Source organism: Arvicanthis niloticus, chromosome 1, assembly GCF_011762505.2.
Source record: "Arvicanthis niloticus isolate mArvNil1 chromosome 1, mArvNil1.pat.X, whole genome shotgun sequence".
NCBI classification, from domain to species: Eukaryota; Metazoa; Chordata; class Mammalia; order Rodentia; family Muridae; genus Arvicanthis; species Arvicanthis niloticus.
This window is the reverse complement of record NC_047658.1, coordinates 8,437,752-8,453,701: the sequence shown is the minus strand read 5'-3', so window position 1 is coordinate 8,453,701 and position 15,950 is coordinate 8,437,752. Positions and strand designations below refer to the sequence as shown.

At 45.2% G+C, this 15,950-nt stretch overlaps 1 protein-coding gene across 4 annotated transcripts in view; it reads right to left on the bottom strand.

Moving 5' to 3' along the window:
- Nucleotides 1-405: 405 nt before the first annotated feature.
- Nucleotides 406-15,950, bottom strand: part of LOC117705231 (zinc finger protein 568) — a 47,435-nt gene continuing 31,890 nt past the window's right edge. For all 4 annotated transcript variants that reach the window (XM_034497619.2, XM_076931313.1, XM_076931305.1 and 1 more), the window contains 4 exons: nt 12,362-12,408; nt 9,279-9,402; nt 7,399-7,494; nt 406-6,189 (listed from right to left, as the gene is read on the bottom strand). In XM_034497619.2, the coding sequence (XP_034353510.1) occupies nt 4,748-6,189; nt 7,399-7,494; nt 9,279-9,402; nt 12,362-12,408 (1,709 nt within the window). In that variant the 3' untranslated portion in view covers nt 406-4,747. The remainder of the gene's footprint in view (nt 6,190-7,398; nt 7,495-9,278; nt 9,403-12,361; nt 12,409-15,950) is intronic.

Here is a 15,950-nt window from a genome sequence, read left to right as displayed (position 1 = left end):
AATAGTGGAAGTGTGGCACTTTCTGACCATGCCACAGTACATCAGGCCAGTAGCTTCTATACTTTCTTCCTAGGTTGTACAGCTTGTAAACATGGTTCCTTGGTTTTGCTGAATGGTCTTTAAATGAAAAATCTTTATTACATTCCTTGGTGCTTATACATAGATATTATCTGCTTCTGTCGTTTTCTCAATGAATCTAACACATATAAAATGGAAAAGAGCAGATATACCAAGAATTAGGTCTGTCCTTGGCAATCCCACACAGTTGACAGAGCTGTAAGAGGAAGTAAAGACTATACACTACCCACATGTAATCTGAGTTTGGTTTTACAGACACCAGTGTTCTTGGCTATGCCCTCTGCAGGCACAGAAAATGGCTTCAAAAAAGAAAGTGAGACTTCGCCATACTTTTCTGAAATGATTTATTTTATTTTATAAAAATCTCAACTCAAACCAAGCAAATACAACCCATCCTTTAGAAATACTAGGCTGCAATTACACACAGGCAATCAATTCTCTGCATTTTTAGGCAAGCTTAAAGCCATAAAAATATGGAAAATTACTTGAGGTAAAAGAGTTCAGAAAGAAAACTAGTAATACAGACAAGCACTACTTAAAAACCAGTGGAAAGGCACACTTGTGGAAAGGCTCCATGTGGACAGCTGGTTGTTTCTGTGAATGTTTTATTAATACACAGTTCTGTTCTGGCCAGAAACATACTGATATTTTGGAGTGTGACATTTGTTTTGGGGGCTGTGCTGTGTACCCCAGGACACTGAGAAGGATCTCTGGCCTCTGCCCACTAGACATAAGCAGCAGTCATCTTTAAAGTGACAAAAAATGCCTGTGGACATTGGCAAATGTCCACTGGGGATGTGGTAGAAGTGGCTGAGGACTGCTGGCTTATACAGGATGCACTTCTACGTGGCAAAGGCTGCATAGAAGCAGTCCCCAACCTGAAATACTGTCTGGCCCTTCACAAAACATTTGCTAACTATTTTGACAGAAACAACAAATTGCCCATGTGTAATATGATCTCCTAGGCGTGTTATAAAGCGAGATCCATAGCAATGTGCAATTCACAGAAACAAAGCTCTAATGCCCCACAGGCCAGGGAGATGCTCCACCTCCCTAGCAGTCAAGGAAGTGCAAATGGAAGGCACATTTTCAGTCCTGGTTAACAGTTGAGAAACACACTGGTTCCAGTTGATATGATGGTGAGTTCCACACAGAAACAATAAGGCACCAAGTACATTTTGAGTCTACTATGCTAAGGCAGGAATTTAGCTGCTCTATAGAAACAGAGGCAGCAACATGAGGTAATGTTTGTATCTTCAACTCACACTGTCTATGGTGAAGCTAACATTTGCTGGGAAAGAACAGGCTGCACGCACATGGCTTGTCTGTGTTATGTGAGATAGTTGAGCTGTGAGTAGTGACTAGAACACCCTCCTTAGGACATCTCCATGTGAGAAAAGGAGCCTGCTGCATTCCTGTGTGTGCACAATCCCACTCAATACATTCTTCCCTACCCATAACCTGTTACCAAGACAAATCTTAAGCTTGCCTGTGGATCTCAAGAAGAGAGAATGGCAGTGCAGTATCCGCTATTAGCACTTAAGAAACACTGTACATGTGTCACTTTCTAAATAAATCACTGTAGAATATTTTTGGTTTCAGGTGCATCATGATGCATACACTTGGGATAGGACATTCAAGTTTAAAAAAATATGTATATAGGAGCAGAAAATTAAAAAGCTATCCTTCCAACTCTAAAATCAGTACTAAAAGCACCCTTTAAAAAACTTATTAATTTATTTAATTCCTATAAAATGTGCAAGTTCTCCTCTTAGAAGAATAGTTAATATTTTTAGATAGTTTTTTTAAAGTTAATATACCAGTGCAGATTAAAACTCAGTTATCATTTCTCCCTTCCAAAAAGTATTTGACCGGCTGGGGCGCTGGCTCAGTCAGTAAAGCGCTTGCTGGGCAAGTGTGAGGACCTGACCCCCAAATCTCCCCAAAACCCACATGAAAAAGCCAGGTGACGTGTGCACCTGTGTTCAATTCCAATGCTAGGAAAACAGAGCTGAGTATATCCCTGGGTTCACTGGCCAGTCAGCTGAGCCTACTGGGTAAGTCCCAGCTCCTTGTGAGACCCTGCATCAGAAAACCAAAGCAGATGGCTCCTGAGGCAGGACCCCTTAGCCCGGGGGCTGGCCTCCACATGTGTGCACCCATGCCCACGCACTGCCTGCTCTCTGTGCTAACTGCTCTGCAGGAGCCTGTCTAGTCATCAGCAGCTTCCCTAGCACACGAGGTGATGCTCTGCAGGGTAGGGCGGAATGAGCTCAAGAGAGCACACTGCTCTCAACATGGACACCTACAGACCAGGAGGAAGGACAAGGATGGGGACTTCACAGCAGGCTCTGCTAGTCTCAAGTGACTGTGGAGTCCTCACTCACTCACTTATGGGCACTTCAACATAAGACCTCTGCACAAAGCACCACGCTGCTCATTAGTGGGCTGCCGGATACTACACACTGCTATAGTCACAGTGGATTGGTAAATAACCGACTTGATTTTCAATGCTGCTGCCTTTTCCACATTGGTGAGTGTTTGCTGCTTTCCCAGGCGTGAGTGCCTCACATCCTAAAGAGGTAGAAGATGTTAGCTGTCAGGTGACTCGGTGTTGGAGAGTGTAGCTCCTTAGGCAGCTTCTCCTCAGCTCTAACTTCATTCAGGAAAACAATACTTTTCTAGGATTTAAGATATACTATAAAAAGCAGGATATAAAAACACACTATCAAATGCTCTAAGTAAATCTACTATATCTTACAAAACTGAAGCTGAATATATATCTCAATAATATGGCTAAGACAATACTTTGGAAAATAATGCTTCTTATGTCAGATATAGTATAAAAGGCTGAGGATAAACACACTACACTACTGAAACTGAATATATTGGTGTAAAAACATTTTTAAATGCTAACTTTCCAGCATTATGTGTACTGTAAGGAACCGAGTAGTCATTTTCAGTGTCTGCATTTCTTATTCTGTAGGTCCAGGAAAAGGAGAGTTCATGGTTCCATGACATCACAATGTCAATGACAATGTTGTTTTATGGCAGTCTCATGCTCTCTGCTCATTCAAGCTAACCTTATTTCATAAGAACTTCATTTCCTGCACAACACTGTGTGTGTGTGTGTATGCGTGTGTGATCTATTCCAAGGTTTACTTTTGCAAAGTTTAATTTCGTTAGTTTGTCTGCTGGAGTTTTTATTTGCTCTCCTGTTACTTAGAATACTTAATGGGAATCACCAGGACTAGGTGTTGTATAACAAAATCAGAATCCTAGACCTTCCAATTCTCATTTTTTACACACATGAAGGGAAGTTCATTTTCCTCAGAGTATAGTTTCATCACAGTATACCAATTTCAATATATAGTGTAATTTATTCCTAATGGACCTTTAGATATGAATGTATTTATATAGGCACTTTAACATTTCCTATGGAGGCTTGGATCTAGGTTAAAGCTTTACTATTTTCCAGTTCTCTAGTGTACAGATCATGGCATGGCTTTTCTTTATGAAAGTTCTGAGATTGCAACACGTTGTTCAGGCTACGCTTCCAACTCACTAGGTAGACCAGATGGACTTGAATGCCTGTCTTGTTCCTACCTCCCACATGCTGGGATTACAGGATGTATGTAGCACCATACCTCACTCCACTCAGGGAGGCTTTAGTAAATTTTCCAAATCCCAGCCCCTTCTCATACTGACCTCACCACATTCGAATTATGAGGTTTCTGAGCAGCAGAAGGGTATGAAGGAGAGCTTTAAGTCTTTCTTCATAAGAATTCTGTAACAGTCAAAGAGATGAGGCAAGATGTCCTCCAGTTACTGGACATATAAGGCTTTCTTCTTATAAGACTGTTAAGTTCACAATTATGAAAATAACAAAGATAGCACCTATGTTCGGCATACTTTTTTGCTTGTTTGTTGTTTTACTCGAGTCTCCAAGCCTCAACTTGTGATCTCCCTACCTTTGGCTTCCAGGCGCTTCTATTACAGGCATGTAACAGCATGCAGCATAGCATGCCCGCTGCATGTTACAGGCGTGTAACAGCATGCCTGAAACATGGGGCTAACACTGCCACCTTACAGAAGAGTTAAACACTCAGTAAATAATTTGCCCGGCTTGTGAGTGTGAGGACGTGTAAAAAGTCATCAGGGCCAAGTCCTTTCCACACTCTGCAGTTCAAATAACTATAAAGTAGTGAGCATTCCATGAGCGTCAGGTGGGATGAGACGAGGGTGCTGCATTTTAGCACAAGTGTGGCCTGAGGTATGATAGAGAGATCACGCTGTATAATGATTGAGTTCTCTCCTCAGAGGGCTGGCCCGGGTACCGCTCTCTCTGAGATGCTCACTGCCCTCCTCAGCTTGTCCAGCTAGGAATTCCCTGAGGCCTGTTTGTTTGGTTCTGGCCACTGAGAGGCACTCCTCCTCCTCCTCCTTCCTTTACATCCATGGAACGTTCCAGTTTTTCATCCACTAAAGCCTATGATAAATTCTGATTTCTATAGTTATAAGATTCCTTTCTGTTGACAAGTGTCTAATCACTTCAGGACCTAATTGGTCTTTGAAATTCTAGCACTGATGTAAAACCCTGTAACTTAGTCTTCCCACATCTGTCAGCCACCACAGGGTTTTTAAACTGTATGAATTTTCTGATGGCAACTCATTCACTCCTCCGTCCTGTGTGAATCCTCTGATGCTGGGTAAGGTGAGAGCCACGAATAAAGGCCTTCCCACATTGCTGACACTTGTAGGGCTTCTCCCCAGTGTGGATTTTCAGGTGTCGGCTGAGCTCGGAGCCGCGGCCGAAGGTCTTCCCACACTCCTTACACTCATAGGGCTTCTCGCCACTGTGACTTCTCTCATGATGAGTCAGCTCTGATCTTCGAATGAAGGCCTTCCCACACTCCTTACATTTGTGGGGTCTGTCTCCAGTGTGAACTTTCTGATGTCTAAGGAGCTCTGTGGTGCAAGTGAAGGACTTCCCACATTCCTTACACTTGTAGGGTTTATCACCAGAATGGGCTCTCTGATGCCGGGCAAGTTCTGAACCACGACGGAAACCTTTGCCACATTCCTTACACTTATATGGCTTCTCACCAGTGTGAACACTCTGATGGCGAAGAAGGTGTGAGTCAGAGATGAAGCCTTTCCCACACTCCTTACACTTGTGGGGCTTTTCCCCAGTGTGTGTCATCTGGTGGAGAGTGAGCTGGGAAGCACAGCTGTATACCTTGTCACAGTCCTTACACTCAAAGCGCCTCGCCCCAGCGTGAGTGAGCAGGTGAAGGCTGAGCTGTGTGTCGTAGCGGAAGGCCTTCCCGCACTCCTTACACTTGTGAGGCTTCTCCCCAGTGTGGATGCGCTGGTGGCGGAGCAGATGTGAGGGGCGCATGAAGGCTTTCCCGCACTCCTTGCATTCAAAGCACTTCTCATCAGTGTGAACTCTCTGGTGAAGACTAAGCTGGGCGTTCGATGGGAAAGCCTTCCCACACTCCTTACACTTGTAGGGCTTCTCCCCTATGTGCAACTTTTGGTGGTGACTGAGCTGGGAGGGCGTGTGGAAGGCCTTCCCACACTCCTTACACTTGTGTGGCCTCTCACTACCCTGAGCACTCTGAGATTTGCAGGTGTCAGAGCCACACGCAAGGGCACTGTTCTGACCTTCACTGCCTTTTCTGCTTTCCTGAGGTCTCTGATGCACAGCCATGTCTGGCATGCCATTAAGGACCTTCCCACGCTGGGCATGCTCACTGGCCTTTGCCTTACTGTGAATGTGCTCACGTTCAACAGGAGGCGGCTGGCACACGGATGTTTTCTGACATTTCTCGCACCTGCAGGGTTTTCCTCCAGGGTGAGCCTCCCTATTAGCTATGCATTTGGCGGAACCAGGCCTCTGGACAGAGGTTACTGTAGCCTGTCTCAAGTGTCCCTCCTGATGGACATGTTGACTCTCCAAATCGCATGTGACTTCTCTGTCACCTCTGGCCCTGCTGTCCTTAAGGCTGGAGCATGTATGGTTTTTTGCCATCTTTTGTTGCAACATTTTAATTTTGGAACTGTCCTTTGGAAGGAAGTTCTTGGCTTCTGTCCTAGACTCCCAATCTGTAAGACAGTAAGAAAGTCGAAGGTTATTCACACTTCAGAAGGGAATATTGTTACAAGTGATAAATAAAGACACTGATAGTTTAAACAACTTGCGACACAACACTGGAATTGAGAGAGGAAGGGTATGAGCAGAGACATCGTCATGAGAGCCCATAAGGGACGGGGAAGGCCATGTTCTGTCTACTCTGAAGGGTGACCGAGTCAGACTGGAGCTCCGAGCATAATGTCCAGGAATGGCCGAAGAAAACAGCAAGAACATAAACAATGAGCCGTCAACAGCAGCTCCCAACTTCTAGCTTCAGACCATGTGCAGATGTTCAGCTCAAAAATTAAAAAAAAACAAAATAAAACAAAACAAAAAAACAAAAAACAAAAAAAAAACCCTTATTGCTGGAGAAATGTTCTCAAAAGTCAGAAAAGGAAGGAACATTTCCCAGTTATTTCAAAGGCCAGTATACCTGCAGTTTTCTTTTGATATGTGCTTTTACACAAGAATTCTAAAACCTTTTAATGACAATGATCCTACTGATAAAAGGACAACATTGTTACATTGTAAACATCTTGCTCTATGTCCCTTACATTGTATCATGTAAGTGAGAAACACCCTGCTTGATGTCACTAAGGGGCTGTTCATGCTGGGTGTTGACACTTCACCAAGTACGGCTGTTGTGACAATCCAATTTGATGGCTGTGATGAATACCCAAGTCCACAAATACTAAAGCTATCCACCACATTTCACAGGGATGAGCTTTATGATCCGTGAGTTGTATCTCAATGAAGGTGTTTAAAAAGTCAAGAGAGCTGGGCAGTGGTGGTGCATATCCTTGACCCCAGCACTGGGACACAGAGGCAGATGGATCTCTGTGAGTTCAAGGCCTGCCTGGTCTACAGAGCAAGTTCTAGGACATCCAAGGATTCACAGAGCTTTTTGGTTTTCTCAAAAAACCAAAAAGACAAGAGAAAACTAGACTCAAAATACAGGTAAGATGCTTGTCACGGGTCCTTCTCGGAACGAGCAGCAACCATGACAGAACCCTGGTGTGAGGGCAGGGAGTAAGAGTTCACAGCCTTGTGCCCCGCCAGACCCCAGACCTCAGGCTTTGCTTGCAGGAAGCTTTCCCAGCAGCACCTCAGAGTGCTGCCTTCTCAAACTGCTTGGGTGACAATCTGCCCTGGTCGCCCCAGTCCCACAGGCCATCACTTACCAGGATGCCAAATTTTTGTCTCATTCCTCATAACCATCCAGGGCTCTTTCCCCTGCTCTAAAAGGGAGACCACACGTGGCTTGGTGTCAGCAAGACCTGTCCAAAGACAAAAGGGGACGTTTACTGTGCACGTCAGGGTTGCCGCATGCCTTTAGTCCTAGTGTTGGCTTGCAGGCTATGGCTTAAGTGATTACCTTCTGCCATCACCTGCCACTACATATAAAAGGACGTCACCACCCCAGTTCGTTCTCTCTCTCTCTCTCTCTCTCTCTCTCTCTCTCTCTCTCTCTCTCTCTCTCTCTCTCTCTCTCATGCACTATATTATTCCTGGTTAGTCTCAGTCTCACTCTTTCTCTCCCCCCCTCCCGTCCTTCTCTGTCCCCTCGTGGCTCTGCTCCTGTCTGTCTGCCTCTACCCTTCTCCAGACCCTCACTCTCTTCCCTTTCCCTGAATAAATCCTCTTATACCAGATCTGAGCATGGCATGATTACGCGGGCACACCTTGACACGGGCTCAGCAGGCACTCTAGCCGCAGTATTTTTCACTACACCTAGCACTCTAGAGGCAGAGGCAGGCGGATCTCTGTGGGCTCACGGCAAGCCTGGGCTACATAGTAGAAATTAAGCCCATGTTTGCCAAGAGAGAAAAACGGGTCTCAGCCACGAGAGGAGAGGTGGCCAGAAGCCCCACTCCTAACCCAGAAGCTCTTCTCTCCAACTGACAACTCCCACAGGGAAAAGTTGACTTTTCTCCAAAGGACTCTCACTGTGTACAGAAACCCGCTTACTGGCAGGCTCCATGCTCAGTAGTAGATGTCCAAGACAAACTCAGTGGTACTGGAGATTTTTGTCTCTTGGTATCAGGATGGTTCGTCTCAGCATTTATTTTTCCCAATTTTTTTCTTTTAAACATTAACAGATCTTTTGCTTATATATTATGGTTTCCAGTTGGTTTTCTATATGTGTAAAGCTGTGTTTCTCCTGCTTTTACATCCGCCCCACCCCTGTTTGTTTAGTCCTATCCTGGCTTGTTTTCTAATGACAGAAAGAAAGGGTGTGGATTTGGGTTATGGGGAGGGTAGAGAGGATCTGGAAGGATCTGGGGAGGGGAAATGTTATCAGCATATATTGTATGGAAAAAATTTCTGTTCAATAAAAGACAAGAGAGACAAAGTGAGGGGGGAGCAGTGTGTAATGGGGAGAAACTGGGCCAGCGAGATGGTTCAATGGGTAAAGGCCTGGCAAACTAAATTCAGTCTTTGGAACCCATGTAAAGATGGATGGAGAGAACCCACGCCACAGAGTTATCCTCTGACCTTTATGTGTGTGCCATGCCCCCACTCCAATAATTAAAACAATAAAGAGAAATATAACTTCTAAGGATCAAAGTGAAGGAACATTAAAGCCCTGGAGAACGTAGCATGCTTGTGTGCGTATGTGTGTGTGTGCACACATGCAGCATCATTAACTTAACCCGGTGCTGGAAAAGTGTTCAGGAAAAACTCAAGGGAAGCTTTGGGTGGTGGCGGTGCGTGCCTATTTCCCCAGCACCTATAAGGCTGAGGCGGGAGGATTATCAGTTTAAGGCAACAGACTTTGTCTCAAACAAAACAAATCAGTAGGGGCTGGAGAGATGGCTCAGCAGTTGAGAGCACTGTTGTTCCTACAGAGGACTGGGGTTCAATTCTCAGCACCCACATAGCAGCTCACAACTGTCTGTAACTCAAATTCTAGGGGCTCTAATGCCCTCTTCTGGTTTCCAAGGGTACTAGGCATGTAGGTGATACACAGACATACATGTAGGCAAAACACCCATACACATAATAAAAAAAGCCTCTCCAAAACGGACATGAGAATCACAGCTGGCACTTCTGAACTTACTCAGTGAAAGCAGATGGCTGTAGGTGTCCAGCATCACAGCACGGTACAAATGCCTGTGGGAATGGTGCAAGCACTCCCACTCCTCCAGAGAGAAGTAAATGACCACATCCTCGAACCTCAGGTCCTGAAACCACATACAAACATGCCATGTGTGACACTAAGACAACAGACAGCAGAGAAGACAACCCTCTGGACCACCTGCTGCCCCTCCCACATGGTGGCCAGTGTGGGAACAAAGGAGCCCATGGGGCTCCTGCGCCTTGGCACTTCACACAAAGTCCATGGAACTGGTGTTTCTCAACGGAGTGTAATTCTAGTCACCGACTCATGTTCCAAGGCAGGTAGGTGTGTGTGTGTGTATCTTTGTTAAACTTTTCCTAACTGATCACTTTTCTAAGCTGAGCTGTAACTGTTGAGTCACTGTGTTCCATGCCTCTCTTCTCTGGACCCATGGAAGTCTGCCCTTCTACATTTTTACATCTAAAATAGTCTCACTATGAACCCTCACATCCATGACCTAACCTGTACACCTCCCGTCTCATGCTGCACTCTGTAGTTCGAAAGAAGCTATGACAGTCACACCTCCAACCAGTGCCCCAACCCTCAGTTTCTATGTATGGAAACTCAAGAGTAATATAAAAGGGTCTGCTACAGTGAGCAAAGCTGGAACTGGTTTAGCTGGACCCCAACTATTGGGGTCACCACTCCAATCTGCCCTAGTAGCTTCAAGAAATGTACTTCCCACTGAGGACAACCTTTTAAGAAGGCCTCCCACAAAACAGCCCTGAAAAGAATTAAAATGAAAAAACACATCCATCACCACAGATGTGCAAAACACAACAAAGATTATAGGACCATTAGCCAGCACAACAGGTGCTCAAATCCCCAACTCCCTGATAACAGAAACCAAAACACTGAAATAGATGAAAGTCTGAGAAAAACTTTAGAGTCCTACTTTTAAAAACAATGACCTACAGCTGGAGAGATGCCTTGGTGGTTAAGAGCACTGACTGTGCTCTTCTAGAGGTCCTGAGTTCAATTCCCAGCAATCACATGGTGGCTCAACCATCTGCAATGGGGTCTGATGCCCTTTTCTGGTGTGTCTGAAGAGAGTAATGGTATATTCATACATAAAATAAATACATTATTTAAAAAAAGTTAAAAAAAAAAAAAAACCCAATAACCTAGTAAGAGCAGGTGAGCCGGCCATGCGCCTCACAGGCTGCAGCACTGAGAGCAGGCCCATACTTGGCCCTGGTGGTGAAGCCATGGGTGAGCCAACCCCAAGGGTGTAAGAGCGGGAGAGTGGGCCCAAGCTTTGAGAGTGGGCTGCTGCACTTGAGCAGTGCAGTGGCGCTGGCTCTGGTGTGGGTGAGCCAGCCCTAAGGGCATGAAAGCAGGAGAGCTGACCTTGCAGATGGCGTGTTGGGTGGCCCAGCTGGAACAGAGCAGGAGTGCTCACCCTGGGGCTCCAGGTACAGGACAGTTGGCAGGTTGACCAACTCAGCTACCATCCGGGCCCACATCAATAATTAGCCTATCCCAAATTCTACTCCATCTACGAACTGCTAGAGTGTGTGAAAGGGCCAGTCCTGCAGATCCAAAGCTGCAGGATCTCTATGACACAGAGCAATAGCCATGAGACCTGGTGAGAACCCAATATTGTGGGTGTCACACAGCCAGATCTTAAACCTGATTAATGACTCCTTGCAATGAACATTTGCAAGTGAAGATGTGTGGGCAGAGGGATATACTATGGGACACACTGTGACACACTACAGCTTCCACGATGAGTTTTCTATGCTTTCTTTTGGGGTGTGGCGTGTTGTCTGGGATGGGAAGAAGATAGGAGAGGGTCGGGAAGGAGTTACCAGAATGCATTCTATACCAGCATGAAATTGTCAAAGGAACATCATCAAAAAAGAAAAAAGAGGGGCTAGAGAGATGGCTCAGTGGTTAGATCATTGGCTGCTCTTCCAGAGGATGCAGGTTCATTCCCAGGACCCAAACGCAACTCATAATCATCTGTAATTCCAGTCTCTGGGGATCTTCTAGCTTCCTTGGGTACCAGGCACACATGCAGTGCAACGACACATATACAGGCAAAATACGCACACACAAAAAATAAAAATAAATCTTAAAAAGCAGAAAAATGTAGTCACCACACAAATATCTCCTGAAGGCTAGGAGAGGTACTGTGGCAAGGCTGTGGCCCTCACAGGCCCACTGCAGGCCCTGCCCAGGCTGAGCCAGCAGGACCAGTCAGCAGTAATGGAACTCAGTGGGTTAAAAAAGGCTAAGGGGACATAGGGCTGTCTGGAGGAGGTGACAGAAAAAGCTGAGGATGCATAGGATCAATAGACATTATTTTCAAGGAGTAAATAAAGATACCCTATTTAAAAAAACATATAGCAGAATTAATGACATGGTCATAGCCATCTCACAGGGTTATGACTAGGATCGAATAAGATCACATTTGGGAAGAACCTCAAACCACTGTGACACAAAGCCAACGCTTGAGCTGATTTCTGTCAGCGTGATCATGCACTGAAAGCAGACTCATGGGGCCAACCATAGCACAGACACAAGAGCCTGACAACAGTGACCACAGAGTGTCTTCTGGGTGACTAATGTTCTTGATCAGCTCTCAAATTTCTTTTGCAGAAATCTTTACAAATGTACATACAGAATGCAATCAATGTTTTCCATCTTGTGGAAAAATGAGTTGAAGTGGCCAGGCAGACACCCTGGGCTGTTATAACTTTTAAGTAAGAATGTTGTCACTACAGCAACCCTAGAAGGGACAACAAAGAAATTAGGCAGAAATAACCTTATTCTGCTAACTGGTCCGGTTCATCATCAAGAGTTTGTTCTAATGAACAAAAACCTAGAACACAGGGGTTCTAGACAACACAGATACTGTTTGCACAAAGCAGTCACCCTAAGCTGGTATGGGAAACTTAACCACAAACATGGCTTTCTCTTCTCCAAGTCACCTCAGTCTCCTGAGAAGATCCCTCAGTTCTCAGCAGCATTTACAAACCAAGAAGTTTTTCTATGAACAAAGTGGCAACGCTGCTTACCTTGGCCATGTCCTTAGAGGCAAAACCCTTCGTTTCTCCTCTTCTGGCTTTTTGGAAAGAGAAAGAGGTAGGAAATGGTTAGGAAACTGTGCTCAGAGAGAGCATCCCCCTGCACCATCCCACCTACCCGCCAAGTGGACAAAGAGGCCCAGACCTTACAGCCTTCTCCAACTTTGACTTAGTAAAAAGGCAGCCTTATGACCCAGATAGGAATCCTATAGCACAGTCCCAAAGGCACTTTATTAAGCAAAAGCTTTATTAAGAAAAAGCTACAGCCACCATCTTTAACAAATCAGATCTCCTCCATCTCAGAGGGTAAGCAGGCTGGGCTTGTCTGGTGAGTCCGTGGATAAGGGAGAACCTTACTCCACTGTCTTCAGCCCAGCACTAACGATGAGCCCAAGCCTGGCTCTATGACAAGAGTGTGTGCACTGCTGTCCTTCAGTCTGTGGCATCCACAGATGAGGAGTGGGAGTTCTAAGAGTTCCAGAACTCCCACCTTAAACCTAGAGCTAGCCTGAGGAACAGCAGTCACAGTACTGGAGAGCTGTGTGGGGAGGGTTGGAGAGAGTGCTGGTAGCTGTGGTCCGTGCTGCTGGACACAGAAACACACCACGAGTTAGAAAGGCTTTCTACAGTTGTAGTACCTGCCAGTCAGACTCCAGCCAGTGTAGACTCAGCTCCCAAAGACAAGAGTCTACTGTGCTCACAGAAGGAAGACTGTGTGCCCTGGGGCACAGCTGGTGGCTGGCATCATGGAGTGGCCCATATACACATCTACTAATGTCCCTAAGACAGGAGCAAGGGAGCAGAGAACGCAGCAACCAGCGCCAAGAGGAGCTCTTCCTTCAGTGTCCCTCTCGCACCCTCTACTGACCAAGCTTACCATCACACCCGCTATTAAAAGAGCAATTACAGTTCATGCCAAGGAGTAAATAACCCTTCAGTCAGGCCTTATGCTGTAGTTGGAGGCCTTTCCCTCTGGCTACTCAGTTCCTATATACCATCAGACACATGCTTAAGCTCCCTTATGACAACACAACTCTTTACTTCTACCTAGCAATTTGCAGCTAAGCAAATGAAAAGATGCACAATCCTAATAGTTGGTTATCAACACTAACTGGCTAATTAGTGGCTATATTAATTACTTTTCAAATTTAGGTACACTACATTGAATACTCTTTCACCTAAGGAATATGTCATAGCTGAGTGTGTGATGCACACCTTTAATCCCAACACTCAGGAGGATCTGTGAGGCCAGCCTGGTCTATAGAGTGAGTTCCAGGACATCCAGGGCTACACAGAGAAACCTTGTCTTGAAACCACCCCCCCCCACCCCACCCCACCCCAAAAAAACCCAAAACCAAAAAACTAAAGATCTGTACATAGAATAAAAATAAAAAGCATAGATAATATATGAACACATGTAATAAGATAAAATATACAAAGTTAATAGCAGCCTTTACATTTGTAATTGGATACATGTTATACTTGAGGGCTGTAGCTTCCTTGGCCAGACAAGTACCAAGTTCTCAGTCCCTCAAAATGTCCATCCTCGCTCACACTCATATGGTCCTGTGACAACCTAACTCCCTCTATCTGAATCTCCTTAGTTGCCCTGCAGTGCCTAATAGAGGAAACTGTCGATGCATCTATGTCCCATTTTTAGCTGGAAGTAGACAGCTACTTCAGCAGCCACTTTGGGAGAGTGACTGATGCCTGTTCCCGTGTAACTGTCTAGGGTGACTCACTGTCCACTGATATAATTTAATATATGTAGCTAGCACATATCAGCAGGCATGGAGGCCATTGAGAAGACACCTCTCCCAAGGTACCCTTCTCTAGGACTTCCCACACTAGAGACTGTCCTAAGACTTTTCTGATAAGTCTTTGTCCACCTTTGCCCTGCAGAAAAAGAACTACTCAGTTCACAAATGTCTCCCCTCCCACACCTTTCATCTGGCTAATTAAAAAACAAAACCAAACAAAAACCCTCAAGAATGTTAGCCAGGCACACCAGTGTCTAAAGGTCCTCTACAAACTTGTTTTTCTAGATTCTTGTTCTTCCCCACTTCCAGGCAAAGGCAGCCTCCAGGTCATAGACACAAACTACTGACTACCCATCCATCAGACATGTGTCATAGGACTTCTCCGTCTTCTGAGACAGAAGAAACAGACAGCCATGCTGCCACATGGGCTGAGTGTTCATGCTGCTGTCTGGTCCTCTATGATGTTAGGAATTTTTAATAAGTCTCCTACATAGAAAGAAGAGAACAGGCATTGTAAACCATGCAGAACAAATCTAAAACAGGGAACCAGCCACTCTTCTGACAGGCTTCATAACAGAGACTATACTGAGAAGACTTGGTAAATGCAAACGGCTTTTGTGTTGCTCTCAGTTGTTAAATTTAGTTGAAGCAGAAGCAGAAGCAGCGTTGGTGAGTTACGGGAACCGGCATTAGTTACGCTCCTGAGGCAGCTGCTGAAGCTTCTCGTGGGCTTGGCACGGGCGCTTTACTAAAGCAGCTGACACCCATCTGTTATCCACTGGTGCAGTCATCAGTCAAAATTACCACTGTGACTCGAATTTCCATAGCTCGATGAGCTAAGAAAAGAATCTATTAAGATGGAATTAACAGTACTAAAAATGACGAGGTTTCATAAATACATGCCTCACATTACCCAGAAACCCTTGCCTCACTGTTCATCTAGTCAGGAGAAATGAAATGCTTCTCTTTATTAAGTCTCGGGTACACACACTATGGTTGCTTCCTTTCTGACAGCCCCCCAAATGGAAGCTGTTCAGCTATTCACTGACAGATGACTGGATAAGTTAGTTGTGAGAACATTACTAATAAAAAGAAGCAACTGAGACAGCAGTGTGGCGAAAGCTCCCAGGATCTGAGCAAAGGAAGCCAGCTGCCACGGACAGTGTGCAATTCCGATTATGTGAAGCATTAGAACATGCAAACTAATCCATCAAGATGGAAGGAAGCTGGAATTGGTGATTTTAGATTGGAGACTTCTGGGGGAAGGGGCAGATGAGACTGTGGGAAAGTTGACTGAATATTCTCTCTTCTAGGAGTAGGGACTTATGTCTCTGCGTGTACATTTATCAAGATGCAGACTTAGGACTATGTAAAATGCTTCCATTTTTAAAAAGGAAAAAGTTTAGCCTTTAAAGAAGTAAATACAGTTTCTGGAGTCCAGGGTTGGTAAAGAACTGACAGAAGAAATGAGAGGCTGACAGTCTGACTTACATAGACTATTTCAGAGCAAAAGCAGAGAGTGGCTAATATGCTGGCTTCTCATTTTGAGTGAATGAAGCTCCTAACAAGCAAACCTATTTTAAAACCAACATCTTCTCAGACCCACCCACAGTGCGACCCAGGAGAAACTATTCCTCCAGTTCTGAGACACAGGCAGACACGAGAGCCACAATGGACTGGAGCAGAAACCACAGAAAACCCCACACCACAGCTGATGAGTCCCCAGTGGCATCACTGCATAATGCTGAGTCCCAGTCTCAGGTGAGCACCGCCACACACTTTTATGAGTTTCTTTTTTACATAAAGTGGATTTTATATAA